The 16,529-nt window shown below is 26.2% G+C and overlaps 11 protein-coding genes across 11 annotated transcripts; 5 read left to right on the forward strand and 6 right to left on the reverse strand.

The window, feature by feature from the left end:
• Nucleotides 1–244: 244 nt before the first annotated feature.
• NAEGRDRAFT_70365 (uncharacterized protein) lies at nucleotides 245–577 on the forward strand (the record flags this gene model as incomplete). The annotated part of the gene is made up of 1 exon (XM_002674285.1): nucleotides 245–577. The coding sequence occupies one exon, from the start codon at nucleotides 245–247 to the stop codon at nucleotides 575–577; it is 333 nt and encodes a 110-aa protein (XP_002674331.1).
• A 1,431-nt stretch (nucleotides 578–2,008) lies between these two features.
• Nucleotides 2,009–3,046, forward strand: NAEGRDRAFT_70366 (uncharacterized protein; the record flags this gene model as incomplete). The annotated part of the gene is made up of 1 exon (XM_002674286.1): nucleotides 2,009–3,046. The coding sequence occupies one exon, from the start codon at nucleotides 2,009–2,011 to the stop codon at nucleotides 3,044–3,046; it is 1,038 nt and encodes a 345-aa protein (XP_002674332.1).
• Nucleotides 3,047–3,144: 98 nt separating this feature from the next.
• NAEGRDRAFT_80613 (uncharacterized protein) lies at nucleotides 3,145–4,572 on the reverse strand. The gene has a single exon (XM_002674376.1). It carries the CDS (start codon nucleotides 4,458–4,460, stop codon nucleotides 3,165–3,167), a length of 1,296 nt encoding a protein of 431 aa, XP_002674422.1. The 5' UTR covers nucleotides 4,461–4,572; the 3' UTR covers nucleotides 3,145–3,164.
• An 845-nt stretch (nucleotides 4,573–5,417) lies between these two features.
• NAEGRDRAFT_83238 (ubiquitin-conjugating enzyme) lies at nucleotides 5,418–6,343 on the forward strand (the record flags this gene model as incomplete). Its single annotated transcript, XM_002674287.1, has 5 exons — nucleotides 5,418–5,699; nucleotides 5,745–5,833; nucleotides 5,928–6,019; nucleotides 6,040–6,102; nucleotides 6,143–6,343. Exons 1-5 carry the CDS (start codon nucleotides 5,635–5,637, stop codon nucleotides 6,341–6,343), a joined length of 510 nt encoding a protein of 169 aa, XP_002674333.1. The 5' UTR covers nucleotides 5,418–5,634.
• Nucleotides 6,344–6,475: 132 nt separating this feature from the next.
• On the reverse strand, nucleotides 6,476–7,481 carry NAEGRDRAFT_80614 (rho family small GTPase; the record flags this gene model as incomplete). Its single annotated transcript, XM_002674377.1, has 4 exons — nucleotides 6,476–6,888; nucleotides 7,058–7,084; nucleotides 7,221–7,226; nucleotides 7,294–7,481. The coding sequence occupies 4 exons, from the start codon at nucleotides 7,479–7,481 to the stop codon at nucleotides 6,507–6,509; spliced, it is 603 nt and encodes a 200-aa protein (XP_002674423.1). The 3' UTR covers nucleotides 6,476–6,506.
• Nucleotides 7,482–8,410: 929 nt separating this feature from the next.
• On the forward strand, nucleotides 8,411–9,397 carry NAEGRDRAFT_60788 (uncharacterized protein; the record flags this gene model as incomplete). Its single annotated transcript, XM_002674288.1, has 2 exons — nucleotides 8,411–8,581; nucleotides 8,615–9,397. The coding sequence occupies 2 exons, from the start codon at nucleotides 8,411–8,413 to the stop codon at nucleotides 9,395–9,397; spliced, it is 954 nt and encodes a 317-aa protein (XP_002674334.1).
• A 97-nt stretch (nucleotides 9,398–9,494) lies between these two features.
• On the reverse strand, nucleotides 9,495–10,678 carry NAEGRDRAFT_70370 (uncharacterized protein; the record flags this gene model as incomplete). Its single annotated transcript, XM_002674378.1, has 3 exons — nucleotides 9,495–9,746; nucleotides 9,810–10,397; nucleotides 10,469–10,678. 3 exons carry the CDS (start codon nucleotides 10,676–10,678, stop codon nucleotides 9,495–9,497), a joined length of 1,050 nt encoding a protein of 349 aa, XP_002674424.1.
• A 103-nt stretch (nucleotides 10,679–10,781) lies between these two features.
• Nucleotides 10,782–12,236, reverse strand: NAEGRDRAFT_70371 (uncharacterized protein; the record flags this gene model as incomplete). Its single annotated transcript, XM_002674379.1, has 1 exon — nucleotides 10,782–12,236. The coding sequence occupies one exon, from the start codon at nucleotides 12,234–12,236 to the stop codon at nucleotides 10,782–10,784; it is 1,455 nt and encodes a 484-aa protein (XP_002674425.1).
• A 609-nt stretch (nucleotides 12,237–12,845) lies between these two features.
• Nucleotides 12,846–13,568, reverse strand: NAEGRDRAFT_70372 (uncharacterized protein; the record flags this gene model as incomplete). Its single annotated transcript, XM_002674380.1, has 1 exon — nucleotides 12,846–13,568. One exon carries the CDS (start codon nucleotides 13,566–13,568, stop codon nucleotides 12,846–12,848), a length of 723 nt encoding a protein of 240 aa, XP_002674426.1.
• A 284-nt stretch (nucleotides 13,569–13,852) lies between these two features.
• Nucleotides 13,853–15,136, reverse strand: NAEGRDRAFT_70373 (uncharacterized protein; the record flags this gene model as incomplete). Its single annotated transcript, XM_002674381.1, has 1 exon — nucleotides 13,853–15,136. The coding sequence occupies one exon, from the start codon at nucleotides 15,134–15,136 to the stop codon at nucleotides 13,853–13,855; it is 1,284 nt and encodes a 427-aa protein (XP_002674427.1).
• Nucleotides 15,137–15,439: 303 nt separating this feature from the next.
• On the forward strand, nucleotides 15,440–16,430 carry NAEGRDRAFT_70374 (uncharacterized protein; the record flags this gene model as incomplete). Its single annotated transcript, XM_002674289.1, has 2 exons — nucleotides 15,440–16,103; nucleotides 16,144–16,430. 2 exons carry the CDS (start codon nucleotides 15,440–15,442, stop codon nucleotides 16,428–16,430), a joined length of 951 nt encoding a protein of 316 aa, XP_002674335.1.
• Between the last annotated feature and the right edge of the window lie 99 nt (nucleotides 16,431–16,529).

Below are 16,529 nucleotides of genomic sequence, written 5' to 3' on the forward strand. Positions count from 1 at the left end.
ATAGTTGATATTTGGAGTGTTGGGTGTATTTTAGGTGAATTAATTGAAAGAAAACCAGTATTCCCTGGAAAGGATTGTAAGTTTTTATTTGTTATTTATAATAATATCAATAACCTTAATAATCTAATCAAATATATATCCAATGATGATGATTCAAATATCAAATGATGATGATAACAATTATATAGATATTGATCAAATTAATTTAATTACAGATGCATTAGGTACACCAATAGAAGAAGATATGGAACATGTTAAACATGGAGAAGCTAGAAAATATATTAAAAATTTAAATAAGAAGAAACCAATTCCATTTAAAATATTATTCCCTAAAGCTAAAAAGGAAGAATTAGATTTACTTTCTAAAATGTTACAATTTAATCCATCTAAAAGAATATCAGCAGAAGAAGCACTTGCACATCCATATTTTGCTTCTTTACATGATTTAAAAGATGAACCTGCTTCAAATATTTCATTTCAATTTAAATTTGAAAATGTTGATATTACTGAACAAGAATTAAGAGATTCTTTATATGCTTTAGCATGTCAATATCATCCTGAAATGTTATTACATTAAATATTATATTATATTAAATATTATTAAATGTTATTATTGTTGTTAATAAATAGACTTTTGTAAAGTTTAAGAATAAAAAAATGAATGAAGCAAATTGTTCTTGTTGTTTAATAGAATTACCTAATTATATAGAATGTATTGAAAATGATATTGATAATAATTGGAAACCTTTTAAATTATTAAATTGTTCATGTAACAAACAACATGACAATGATATTAATAATGATAATATTAATCAATCGGAATTATCTACTTCTACCACTACAGTATCATCAAATAATAATAATGATGATGAAATATATGAATTTAAATTTATTGAAAATAATATTGAAAGTGAACAAGTTAAACATGAATTAAATCAAAATTATTTAAAAATTAATTGTATTGAAAATTTAAATCAACAATTTAATAATTTTATTATTATAAATAATAAATTTGATAAATTAGTATTTAATAATTTAAAACATAATCATTTTCATTTATTAAATTTAAATTTAAATAATTTAAATTTTACAAATTTTAAATTTAAAATTAAAAAACAATTATTTACAAATTGGTCATTAATTACATTAAATAAAATACCTAAAAATACATATATAGGAGAATATGTAGGTAAAATAAATATAGAATATTCAAGTACTAGTAATGAATCATTAAATAATTATATTTTTAATTTAAATAATTTTAATAATTTTAATTTAAAAAAATATAAAAAATTTGAAATTTGTGGAAAATATTTTGGTAATTTTTCATCATTTATAAATCATTCATGTAATCCAAATTTAGAAATATATTATTGTTATGAAAATAATATAGATATAAGATTACCTAAAATATACATTTATAGTAATAAAAATATAAATATAAATGAAGAATTAACATTAAATTATGGAATTAAATATAATTTAAATGAATTTAATTGTAAATGTAATTCAATTTATTGTAAATTTAAATAATATAACTATCACATAAAAGTACAATTACTACTATTTATGTATTATAATACCTATCAACTTCATAAAAGTAATATTATAATTTAAATTTATTATATTGATTGATCCATAACATAACAAGATGACAATTAAAGATATTGTGTTGAATGAATAATAATCAATTTAATAATTATTAAAAAAAATATCTCCTCTACAAGTGAGTGTGTTATTATAATTTTGATCATACATTCCGATACATGATTTATATTATACATCATTATTATTATCATTATCCTATATAAATAATAAGAACAATTTATCATCACACAAATATTAGTATAAAACTAATAATAATAATAATCAAAATAATAATATTCAATCATCATCATTAATAATAATAATAATAATGAAATCTATAACATCATCTGAAAATAATCAAAATAATCAAATAAAATCATTTACAATAGAATGTAGTGGATATTGTACACATTCAAATCACATGACAGATTCATCAATATCATATTGTAATAGTCAATCTATTAAATTTCCATCTTTATTTGGAATATTTAAACATACTAAATATGGATATATATTATATGATACTGGTTATTGTAATAGATTTTATAAAGAAACTAGTAATTTACCTTTTTATTTATATGGTAAATTAATACCTGTTTATTTAAATGAAAATGAATCTGCAAGTGAAATATTAAATACTAAATATGGTATAAATAATAATGATATTAAATTTATTATCATTTCACATTTTCATGCAGATCATATAAGTGGTTTAATTGATTTTCCAAATGCTAAATTTATTTATTCTAAAGAAGGTTTTGAATATTTAAATCAATTAAAAAATTCAAATTCAAATATTAAATGTTGTTTAAATGGATTTATACCAAATTTATTACCTTTGGATTTTTTAAATAGATCTATTCAATTATCTATAAATGATTTTAAATTTATTAATAATATTCCATTTAAAGTATTTGATTTATTTAATGATAATTCTATTTTTATTGTTGATTTACCTGGTCATTGTTTAGGTCATTTTGGTGTTTTTTTTAAATGTAATAATCAAAATTTATTACATAATAATACTATTAATAATAATGAAAATATTAATATTGATAGTAATAGTAATAATATGACTAGTAATGAAAATATTAATATTGATAATGAAAAATCATATTTACTTATTGGAGATGCAGCATGGTCATTAAGAGCTATAAAATTAAATGCATTACCACATTTGTTAACTAAATATTTTGTTCAACATGATTGGAATGCCTATTCAAATACTCTGAATGAATTACATAAAATTTATAATGAATCAAGTTTTCATATTAATAATTTGAAAAAGACAAGAAAAGGTCAAGAACCAATTAATCCACAAAAAAAGATTACAAATCATATTAGAATTATACCATCTCATTGTTGGCAAGTTTATGAATCATTTTGTCAACAGCAACAACCACTTGGTAGTGATGGTACAACTCCAAGTACCACCACTTCAATAATTTCCAAATTGTAATGAAACATTGTCAAGTTCAAACATTATTCAAACATTGTGACCTAATAGTAGATAATTTTAAGGCAATACAATCACGATAAAGTATTCAACACACATCTATTAAATATTATTATTTTAATTACATCATACCAATTTGTTGCATCATTTGGAAATATATTTGTTGAATTTCAGTTGGAGACATTGTGCTTAAAACGTGTGGAGGTATATCAATACCCATTTGACGCATATGTTGAATCATCTTTTTAACCTTTTCTTCTTGTTCCTTTTCAATTCTTAAATGAACTTCCTTCTTGATTGATTCAAAAGTAGAAGCAAGATTAGTAAAAGTGATTTGAGTGAAAGCATCAGCGAAAATCTTTGCAGGAGCAGCAAGTTGTGGAGTTTCAGCTTCAGAAAGTCTAAATAAATATTCGCATGGTTCCTTCATTTCAAGTAAATAGCTAGCAATTTTATCTCTTTCAGAAATATCCTTCTTTGAAAGATAATGAGTCAATGAAGCAACAAATTCCAAAATAGCAATCTTTTGTGGTACCTTGGTTTGAATATTCAAAGATCTAAGAATTGGTTTCAAAGCAGTCAACAATGATTCTTCATGTGATTCAAAATCAACCTTAGCAATATTTGAAATTGAAATGACAGCATTCTTACAAATATTTTCAACATGAGAAATTAATAAAGATAAAAGTAAAGGAACAGCATCTGGAATTTCAGATAACATTTTAGCACCCTTTGGTGTATGTGAAATATGTGAAAGAGTTGAAGTAACACCTCTCAAAATTTCAGTATTTTCACTTTCTAACTTGGAAACAAATTTAGATAATGATTCTTCATCAATATACTTCAATAAGAGTGAACCACCTTCTGATCCTCTTGGAATATCATCTTCTAATTCTCTCTTAGCAGCTTCAAATGTTGTACTTGACTTTAATGCACGCAATGATGGCATAACAACCTTTTCATTATCACCTAAACTTGATTCAAACAAAACAGGTAATCCTTTCAATGATAAATTGAAATGACGTCTTCTTTCAATAGCAACTGGTCCGGAAATAATTTCACGAATAATAATTAAAGCACATTGAACAGTCTTTTCAGTATTATCATCAAAATTTGTAAGTAAATTTAAACACTTCTTTAAAGTACCATTTTCATAGAGAATATCCTTCTTTTCTTCAGCTGGATCTTTGGTTTTTTTAACAGTTTCTCTGTTACTAATATAGTCGAAAATGAACAAGGCTGCCTTTTCTCTATTCTCGGCATTAGAATGATGTAATTCATTCAATGCAATATATAATTCTTCTCTATTGTATTTAGTAATAAGATATTCTTCAACAGAAAAATAGGAAAGAAGAGCAAGACCACCTCCTACAAGACACAATGGTCCAAGGTTAATATTATTTAAAATACTGCTCATTGTTGTTGTTTGTTGTTATTAATTGTTTTGATGATGAAAAAATACTCTCTCCGGTTTTTAAAGATGAAGAAAAAGAAGAAAAAACACTAGCGGCGCCGGCGAAATGATGACACTAACTGGTGGTGGGAATATTTTTTTCAAAGGCTTTTTTTGCCTTCCTTCAACAAGGTCTTGAAAAATTTTGGCTTTTTGATTGGGTTTTCATTGGAATTACAATTATCATCAAGTAGTAAAGAAGTTTTTCAATCAATTAATACTCAAAAGATCTAGTTGATGTTTTTATTATTAGGATATGTTTAGGTTGAGTGGAATGGTGAATTGTTGTATAGATTCAATCAGTTTAATCTCGAGATAGGAAATTGGATGAAAAGGAAAGCTACCGATTTGGAAATTTAATACGAGAGGAGAAAATCATTCTTCAAGTCTAAAGCATTTTCTAATCATCTGGACCAAAACCTTAATAATAGTAATGTGACTATATCACAAGACAACATCCAATGAATAATAAAGAGTTTAGTCTACTCTACAACAGCAGTTTTTGAAGGAGTAGTGAAAGAAATGTTTCCTTCAACTTGAATCGGATTAAGAGTACAAATAAAACCTAAAGAATCCAATAATATTCATTCTCATTGACAATATAATTCATTTCCTTAATACATTTCAAGTCGTACACATTCGGAATATTTTCAATGGAAACTCAAATAACACAAACATTAATTTAACCTCCACTAACTGATTCAATAGATTGACTACAGATTCACTCTCATCTACCACCACTCACCTATTTTCACTTTATTAGAAACAAATACTGTATTGGTATGAGCGGTTATTGATGATGCAATGAAGATCTTTCTCAACGTTTATTAAACAAAGAGTCTCCTCCCACAAGAGAATGCAGTGAGCGATTGGATCAATATTTCTTCAACGAGACAAAAATAAATCACAAAAAAAAGCCTTGTACCATTGTTACAGATATTCTATATTTGAGGAGTGTGTTTTTTAACCTCTTGTTGAGACTGTGTGACGCTCTTTTTAACTAACCGATTCAGATCTGAATACATCAATAATAATTGTACTATATATACAGTGTCATCTTTGTAAATAGATTAAAAACTCTAATTGATCAAATATATTTAAGCCTAACCCAAAGTAAATAATAACAAACTGAAACATTATGACCTCACCAGGAAAGTTTATTGGTTCTCCTACAAAGAGAAGAGAAATGGACATTATGAAATTGTAAGTTTTTCAATTTGAATCAAATTATTCAATTCCGATGATTAGAATGATGAGTAATTATAAAGTTCAAATGAATGATAATCATGCTGAATTTTTCGTTAAATTCTATGGACCAAAGGATACTAACTATGAAGGTATGTGTTCATTCTCTTTTTAAACTCTTTAATTGAAACTATTTAATGAAACCATTCAATAACATTAAACTATTCAATGAAACTCTATGAATAGGAGGTGTATGGAAAGTTAGAGTAACCATTCCAGAGAATTATCCATTTAAATCACCAAGTATTGGATTTGCCAATACAATTTATCATCCAAATGTTGATGAATCAAGTGGAAGTGTATTTTAGATGTAATTAATCAAACATGGTCACCAATGTTTGACCTTATTAACATTTTTGATGTCTTTTTACCTCAATTACTTGCCTATCCAAATGCACAAGAAAGCAGCTGCATTTCTAATGAGAGATGCTGAAGCTTATAAAAAGAAAGTTAGAGATTATGTTGAAAAGTATGCAAAAGAAGAAAATATTAAATTTGAATCTCAGGATGATGATTCAGATGAACAAGATGAAGAACAAGATGCTCTATCAAGTGCTTCTGAAGGTTTAGATGAAAATGATTTGGCTGAATTTGAATTGTAATAATTTGTAAAAATTAATTTGTAAAATATTTATAAAGTTTTAACTTCATGAAAGTTTGTTTTCATGAAAATGTTACAATAGTTCTATTGTGTATATCAAATAGTCAAAGTATATTACTATTGAAAGTATAGTAAAGTATAATATATTGAAAGAAAATGTTAAATTACAAAATTTGACATTTTTTCTTTTGTGGACGATTGACATTATTTTGTGGATTGTCTTTCAATTTTTGTTTCATTGCAATTCCAACAGCCAAATCAAAAGCATCTGCTAAATTTTCCATAGTCTTTGCACTACATTCAATATATCCTGATGCTTTAATTCTATCTTTCATTTCATTACCTTGTTCCGAAGTGACAGGTTCAATTCTCTTATCTTTAAGTTTTTTAATATATTCTTCATCTTTCTTTAAATCTAATTTTGTACCAACAAGAACAATTGGAGTATCTGGATTGTAATGTTTCAATTCTTCTGCCCATTTACTTTGACAATTTTCAAGTGAATTTGGATTTTCTAATGAAAAACAAACAAGAAATACATCAGTACTATTATTATTGTAATTATATATTTGGATTATAGAATAGATTTGGAAGATTAGAATAGTTATATTAGATTGGAATAGTTGATCGTTATTAGATTATATTAGATTGTTAGAAATATAATGATGAATATAATAATAGGTCAATGAAATGATGGAATTTTAAAATAACCTACTCTGGATATGACAATGGTCTCAAACGACTATTAATTGTTATTATAATAACAATAACAATAATAATATGTTCATCATGATGAAAATGTGATCAAATGATTATTGTGAAACATATATTCAAACCGTTCCATCATTAACGCTGTTAATAATTTCTAAATAACTTACTCATAACTATTAAATATTGATATTATTATTATTAAATATATATTAACAAAGTAGTAAATATAATAAAACATACTCTTCTTGACCAGCAGTATCATATAAAGCAATACTAACAATACCATCACCATATGAAATATTCTTATTATAATTATCAAAAACTGTAGGAACGTAATCTTCAGGGAAACAACCTGATGAATAGGCTATTAACAAGGCTGTTTTACCAACTGCACCATCACCTACAACTACACATTTAATAGATTCCATATTATTATTATTATTCTTAAAAAGATTCTTCAAGAGATGGGGGAAATGATAGTTAGAAAATTTTTTTAAATATTTTTTTTCTTTTCTGTCAGACATCAATCAGTAGGACGTTTGGTTGCTTGAAGAAGAAGGAACTCTATCAGTAGAAATTTTAAATGTTATCCAAATTCGAGTCATTTCATGTCGTTTTGTTTGATTGTTGGCACAGTGGAAAGGTGTTGAAGAGACAATAAATTTCTTTACCTTTGATTCTCAGTGTGTTTCAAACCATTTCGTTATAATAATAATTGAAATTTATTATATCGATTTTCAGTAATTGAAATCTACTATAATTTTGAGTAACATTGCAATGAACAATCATTGTTTGCTATGGGGATGTGCTTGTTCTAAATTTGAATTAATCTTCACCTTATTGGCCTCGAAGGAAGTGTAAGGGTCAAGTTGTGAAATTTGTGTAATAAAATTAGTGAACTGATCTATTTGGTTTCAACAAGTGGTAGTGAATTGAAAATTGATAATCAGCCAATGGAAGGTTTGAAAGTATTCACATTTCAATTCTCTAATCATCAAATTCTTTTAAAATTGAAATTAGTATTGTTCAATAGAAATGTCAACTTTCTAAATTCATAGATACTATTTTATTTTCTAGAATTGAACTAATTATATTTTTAATTGCTATTTTACCATAAACTCTTTAATTCTTGAATATTTGAATTGATGAATAATTATTTAAATTAAATTCACCTTCCGTGATGTGAACAGTTAGTTCAAAAAATAAAAACTTCAATATTTTATTGTCAAAAAGCCTTCAAAAAAAATTGCCTCTCATTTTTCATCATCAACAAGTCTATTGAATTTTAAAAAAGGCTTTGAAAAAATAGAGAAGGAATTAATCAATAATAACATCAACATCAATATAACAACAACAAATGATTCGTAAAAACGCACGTCTCCGAAGAGAATTCTTACATAAAAAATCACTTCAAAAAGAAGAACGTGAAAGATTGGATCGTAAAATTCGTATTCGTGAAGCCTTAGAAAAAGGTGTACCAATTTCGGAAGAAGATATTAGAAAAGAAGCAGAAGAAAATGAATTTGGAGTTAAAGAATATTTAAATATATTATCAAATAAGAGTGAAGATAAAAGTGGTGATAAAAGTGGTGATAATGATAATCAAATTTCTAATTTAATTGATAATGAATATGCAAATGCAGGACAAGAAGATCCTAAAATATTATTAACAACAGCATTAGATCCATCTGATAGATTGAAAAGATTTGTTAAAGAATTACGTTTCTTATTTCCAAATTGTCAACGTATGAATCGTGGTAGACAACAAACACAAGAAATTGTTCAAGCAGCAACACAAAATGGTTTTACAGATTTAGTAATGATTCATGAAAATAAGGGTGAACCTGATACAATGATTGTAACTCATTTACCTCATGGTCCAACTGCTTATTTTACAATGTTTAATGTTGTAATGAGACATGAAGTTATGAATTTAAGAGAAGAGAAAATGCCACAACAATTTCCACATTTAATTTTCCATAATTTTAAAACTAAATTAGGTGAAAGAGTTGCAACAATTTTGAAATATTTATTCCCAGTTCCAAAACAAGAATCTAATCGTATTGTTACATTTGCTAATGATAATGATTTTATTTCTTTTAGACATCATGTATATATGAGAAATTCACCTGGTACAACACCTCCAATACAATTAAAAGAAGTTGGTCCTAGATTTGAATTACAATTATTCCAAATTAGATTGGGTACTGTTGCTGATAAGGATGCTGAATTAGAATGGGTATTACGACCATACATGAATACTGCTTCAAAGAGACAAGCTTTAGGTGTTAGTAAGAGTGAATTAAAAGAAGAGGAAGGAAATAAATTAACATCAATAAAGTAAAAACAACTTTTCAATTTTGAATTATTATGTACATCTTACTATTGAAATGAAATGAAAATTTAAGAAAGCTCAATAATTTGTTCAAGTCTTGTGGATTTTATTGATTATTCAATTGTTGATTATCCAATTCACGTAGTTGTGAACTACTCAATTTAATGGATTCAGTTGCTGCTTCTGAACGAGGAAGTAAAAGTGGAATGCAAACAATTTCATACATTGGGAAATTCTTTTCATTCTTTCTAATTTCATTTCCCTTCTTGGCTCCATTCAATGTTTCATCACTGACAACTAAAACTTCCAATTGTGGATCAGTTGCAATTGGTCCCCAAGGTTCTGGAAGTGGAAATATCTAATTAAAGTTAGTTCATTAATTTGCAAATAACAATTTTAGAATCATTTCAAAATAACATACATTAATTTGAGACATATCCATAGATGGATTAATTTTAGCAATTGATTTCAAAACATTATCTCTTCTCAATTCATAAGATTGAATTAATTCTTTCAATTTCTTATTCTTCAATAATCCATCAATAGAAACTCCAATTTGAATTTCATGTTTCTTTCCATCATTTTGATTATTTTCTTTATAAAGTAATAGAGCTTGTGTTAATAAAATTTTATGACCTAAATGTAAACGATCAAATGTTCCACCCAAACAAACAACATTAAATTTTCTATAATTTTCTTCCACAGATGAAATTACTTGACTATTATTAAATATTAAATCAAATTCATTTAAAGAATGTGAAATATTACATTCAGGTAATATTTCAATTCTATTTAATACGTTATTTTCACAAATTATTTCATTTTGTAAATTTCTTTTAAATTTAATCCATTGATTTTCATTATTATTCAATAATAATACTTTTTCATTATTAATAGTATTGTTATTAATAGTATTATTATATTGTGGCATTACAACATTAAATTCATATTTATAATAATCATTTACATTGGTTAATATTTCAGAATAATATTCTTTATATAAATGAATCTAAATCATCATCATCATTAAAATATTTTAATTAATATTCAGTTATTGATGATGATGATTAATAAACATACATTTTTAAAAGTTCCGATATTATTTTCTTGTTGATCATTAATTAAAATTCTAAAATCAATGAATTGATGATGATTATTGTTAGAGTTCAATTTAATATTTTCATTGAAATATTGCAATGATTGTCTAATTAATGAGAGATTGCATAGAAAATCTTTAATGGATTGAATATTTTGTGTTTCAACTTGAATATTTAAACAAGTATTTGACATTTTTTTTTAAATTAATAATTTAAGTTTATTTTGTAATCAATTAATACAAATACTATCAATATATACTATCTATTAATTAAAATATATATTTAATTGAATAAATTTAATCAGCTTTAAGAAAATTTCTATCCTTAATTTTTTTATAATAACAATAACCAATAATAATTCCTAATATGGTTAATAAAATGATTGAACCAAAAGGTACAACAAGTCCAATAATTAAATTAGTATAATCAGTATATTCAGGTGGTTGACGATCTTTAAAATCCAAGAAAAGTCTAATATTATTCATTGAATTTAAACCACTCACTTCACCTAAAATAAAACCAATTTCTCCATATAAACGTTCACCTGCAAAAAAATCATTTGGTAAACTTGATGGAATAAATGTTGTGACTTGAATTACTTTTTTACCAACATATAATTCACCTTCTTTAAGTGGAACATTAAATCTACCTCTCTGATCTCCCAATCTATTGAAATTATAAAATTTTAGAGTAAAATTTTGTGAAATTGGTTGATAGAGTGCAAATTGTGGATTTTCATCTTGACTACTCTTAAAGAAATAGGTAAATTTGTTTCTTATGGAACCAACTGTTGTTTTTTGTCCATTTGAAACAATTGTAACTGTTGAATTATTTGTTAAATTTGAATTAATAGTTTTCCAATCTGGATCTTCTGCAAAACTACAATTTAATAGAAATGAAAATGGAACTGCTTCTGAACTTTTATCCATAACATGACATGGAAAATCACCATCTAAACTAATTCCACCATAATGAATTGGTGGTTTTTGACATTGTGGAATTGGTGTTAACATTGTACTTTTACAATCAAATTTTCTAACATTTTTACAATAATCACCTGTTTTTTCTAATGGACAAATACATGCATAGTGTATTGTAGTATTGGTATAACATTCCATTGTTGAGTTAACATCATTAATATACTTTTCATATTGATTAAAACTAACAATTGTTCCATTACAAGTATAATAAGGTGTTTCATATTGAACAAATATAGATCTCTTATCACAATTATTCTTTGGTTTAGTTGAATTGGTTTCTTGAATTCCTCTCTTTAATTCATTCATTTCAAAATTATCATTATCATAATTATTATCATTAATATTATTAATATCATTAATATTATCATATTCATTTGAATTAGTATTCATGATGGTATTTTCATTAATAGAATTTTGAATATTATTCAATACATTATTTAATTTTGTAATGAAAATATCAGAATTAGAACCTTCCAAAGTATTTTCTTCAACATAAATCTTTCCAAACAAGTATAAATCTAATGATTTTTGTAAACTTTCTGGAATATACTTGTTAAATTTAAATTCACCAGGTGAATCAGGATCTTCAACTTGAATTGCTAATTTTTCTAATAAATGATTTAATAAAGGTTTGTTGAAATTAGAAAATTCTTGTTTAAATAATGAAAATACATTTGTCCATGATTCAAAAGTATGATCCTGATCAAGAATATAATTTGTTGTTGGATCTTGTTTCGGATACTTTTCAATTAGCCTTTTAATATGATTCATTCGTTGTTCAATTAATTCTGAAGGTACATCCATCAATTTATTAGTAAATGAATTAATAGATGATGGTTTTAGTGGTGTTGTTGTTGTAGTAATGGTGGATAGAGTTGATGATGATGGTAATGATAATGAATTTGTTTCATCACCACTGGATAATATAAAAGAGGAATGAACAAGAATGGTCAATAATAATGTAATGATTGTTAATGATGATGGCGATGACACTCTTCGTCGTAGTAGTAGTGGTATTGAAGAGTGATGGTGTGATGAACCTTTGAATAAATACATTTTTTATAATGTTGAGTTTGAAGAGAGTGTGCACTATTATTTGATAAGCGGATTTTAATAGAGTCCGTTCTTCTTCCATGTTATTTCTATTTACTCCTCTGTGATTGTGATGAAGATGAATTATTAACTGACTCGGCATTATCTATGCCATCATCACATTACTAAAAATCGTTCCATTTCTAATATTGAAATTCTCTAAATTATTGTTATCCAATTTTTTCTTCTCATTCCAATCTTCAATTATATTTCCAATCATCATACTGCACATATTCTCATCATCAACATCAATTGATTGTGTCACATCATTTAAATAAATTAATAAATTTATTGCTTAGAAGAAGCATCAAAGCCTAATTGTTTCATTCTAACAGCACAATCGAACAAATAGTGATAAACTTCAGCATGAGTCTTGGCTTCAACCCAATCCTTACCCCAAATATAAACACCGTGTCTCTTAACTAAAACAGCAAAAGTGTTTGGATACTTTTCTAAGGCTTCCTTCAATGAACCAGCCAATTCATTTTCAAAAGCAGTGTTTTCAATGATTGGAACAACTAATTCATCATAGAAACCATGTCCACGAATTCCTTTAATCATTTCCAAATGAGTAACTTTAAATTCCTTATCATAAATTAAAGTAGCTAACATTGCAGATAAAGCATGAGAGTGAATAACAGCACCAGCTCCTCTAACATCATAACACAATTGGAAAAGTGGTTGACAAGCAGAAATCTTGAAATTATAACCGTTATCATTTGGTGAATAAACAGTCTTTAAATGTTGGCATGATTGAATATCAACAACTTGAACTTCTGGGTCTTGTTCCATAACAAAGATTTGATCTTCTTTAATTCTTTCCTTGTGAATTCCGGAAGGAGCAATATAAATTTTACCATCTTTTTTCATTGAAATACCACCACCAGTACCACTGACCCATCCTTGAGTATAATAAAGTTTCATCAATTCAACAATAACTTGTTGAGGAGTATGAGTATCATTTAATTGAGTATGGTCAAAGACTTTAACAGCAGTGGATTGTTGAGACATTTTTCTTCAAGAAATTTTTTTTGTTTTTTTGCATTTTCGCTTGAATGCAAATTTTGGGTCGTGCTGGAACAGCGGAGTGCATGAAATGTTCTTGGAAAATTCAAATAATTATTTTCAAGGCAAAGTTTTATGGAGGAATGATGATGGAGTATTATTAGTAGAATGGGTTTATGTAAATTGAGAGAGTTGAAATTCATTTTTTTATATTTTTTTAAAATATGAAAATCTTAATTTAGCAATTAAAATTTTATTTTAACAACAATTCTAATATTAAGAAATAAAATTTATTGGAAAAGTTTCTTTGCTTGTTTAAAAACATAATTAACAGATCCAAAAGGTGTTCTAATCATATTATTTTGATTCATACCCTTTGCAGTATTAGAAAGTTCACGATCTCTTGTGACAATACAAATCTTTGGTGGATTTTCAATCTTTGATAAGTTGTTACATAAATGTTCAAGAGTTGAGAGAATGGCCAAATCAGCTGATTGAGGTTGTAAATTGGTTTGTGACATTTGTAAATTATCCAATGAATTAAACTTTCCAAAAATGGTATTCTGATAGGTATTTCTCAAATTCTTATATTCTGTAATAACTTTCAATGTTTCACTATCTTTTTCATCAATTTTTTCATCTTCATCAATAATAAAATTATAACAATCGAATACTTTCTTTGCATCCTCCTTTTTCATTCCCTTCTCATAAATATAACCATTATAGAAACACCACAAATACATTTTAGAAATATCTTCAGTTGTAAATCCAATATTTTCTAATTTCTTAAAATCTAAACTTAATTCATCTGTTGCCCAACTATCATAATCAACAAGAAGAATAACTTTAACTCTAGATGAATCAAAATGTTTCTCAAATCTCTTCAATTCACATTCAACACATCGACATGGCATTACTTTTTCAATATTAAATTCCATCCATTTAGAATTCATTGAACCCCAACCTGCCATTTTGTTTTTAATAATATCAACATCTTTGGCTTTTTCCTTCTTCTTCTTTGTCATTGTATGATTTCCAAATGGATTATTCATTGTATAATTTTCCTTTTTAGTTTTCTTTTCCTGTATAACACTCTTTTTACAAGGGGAGGAAAAGAAATATCCAACAGGATTTTCACTCTCATATTCCTTAATATTTTCATTCAATTGTTTCTTGTAGAAATATGAAACTTTGGTAAATTTAGGCTCAACATTTTCGTGAATTTCAACATCATCCATTGTACCTTCCTCTTCTAAAACAACATCTTCTTGATCGGAAATGTTATCCTCCATTTCTTCTTGTTGTCTTTTTATTGTTTTTTCCATAGTTTCAATTTGACGTTCAAGTTTCTTCTTTGCTTGAATTTCTTTAATCTTTAACTTCATCTTACTTTCCTTTGTAATTTTCTCATCAAATGGAACAATTTCAAATAAAGAAGATGATGATTCCTTTTGTTGTTGATTTTCCTTCTTTTCATTGGATTTCTTTTTATGAGACTTCTTTGAGCCTTCTTGTTTCACGCCCAAATTCAATTCCGACAATAATGATGTATCATGATGAACATTAATCTTCATTTTTTTTTAATTTCAAATTTTAATTTAAAAATCTGACATTCAAATATTTGTAGACGATTAAATATTTTGCATGTTACAATTCTAGTGGACGGTCGATCTAATGTTTTAATGCTCAGTTGACTAGTGTTATAATTGAGTGTGCATTATTATGTTGTACACGCATTATATAAAAAAATTGCCTCCAACATAGCTTCATTATTGAAGACAATCAAAGCCTTCAATAATCATCTTTTCCATCACAATAAGAAAAACAATTTAATATTATTCAGTTGTTGTTATAATAATAATTATTTTGAAATCATAATGACTAGGAGAAGAATAACAAGAGGAAGGAATTCAACACCGACCAAACAAGAAATCAATACTGATGGTGATGATGACAATATGATACAAACACCAATTGTTACTATTAAAAAGGAAGAATTAACATCTCCAATGGATTTAACTCCAATTCCATCATCATCATCATCTGGTAAACAATCAAAATTCTTTAAAACTTCTCCATCCTCTTCAGCTTCATCCTCTCAAGACAATACAAAGAAGGAAGAAGATGAAGATATTGAACAAGCAGCTGATAAATTGATTTTATTTAATGAACAATATGAAGCTTTAAAGGAATATAGAAAGAAGAATCTAAATGCACCAGTTGATACGATGGGTTGTTCAGTTCTAGCTGATTCAAATGCTGATGAAAAAACTCAAAGATTTCAAGTTTTAGTTTCACTCATGTTGAGTTCACAAACTAAGGATCAAATTACAGCAGCTGCTGTAAGGAAATTACAAGAAAATAATGTTTTATCAGTTGCAGAGATGAACAAATTGTCTGAGAAGGAAATTCAAGATTTAATTTATCCTGTTGGATTTTACAAAAGAAAGTCAACTTATTTAAAGAAAGTTTGTAAAATATTATTGGAAAAGTATGATAGTGATATTCCTAAAACAGTTAAAGAACTATGTGATTTACCAGGTAAGTTTTCTTTGGTTCTCCATTCTCATCTAGTAAACAGGTGTTGGACCTAAAATGGCATATTTATGCATGAGCTCAGCATTGAAACAAACTGTTGGTATTGGAGTTGATACTCATGTTCATAGAATTAGTAATCGATTGGAATGGGTTAATACTAAAACACCAGAACAAACAAGAATGAAACTGGAAGAATTTGTACCACAAGAAGAATGGGATGTTATTAATCACATGTTAGTTGGATTTGGACAAACTGTTTGTAAACCTGTAAGTTTAATTTCTTCATTATATTTCAATATTTATGAATGTAAAGATTGGTCCAAAATGTAACGAATGTCCACTTAATAAGACATGTGCTTATTTCAAATCAAACAAATCTTCGAAACCATCTCCAAAAAAGAAGGTTAAAAAACAAGAATACTCATCTGA

This window comes from Naegleria gruberi (genome assembly GCF_000004985.1).
Source record: "Naegleria gruberi genomic scaffold NAEGRscaffold_40, whole genome shotgun sequence".
In the NCBI taxonomy this organism is placed as follows: domain Eukaryota; phylum Heterolobosea; class Eutetramitea; order Acrasida; family Naegleriidae; genus Naegleria; species Naegleria gruberi.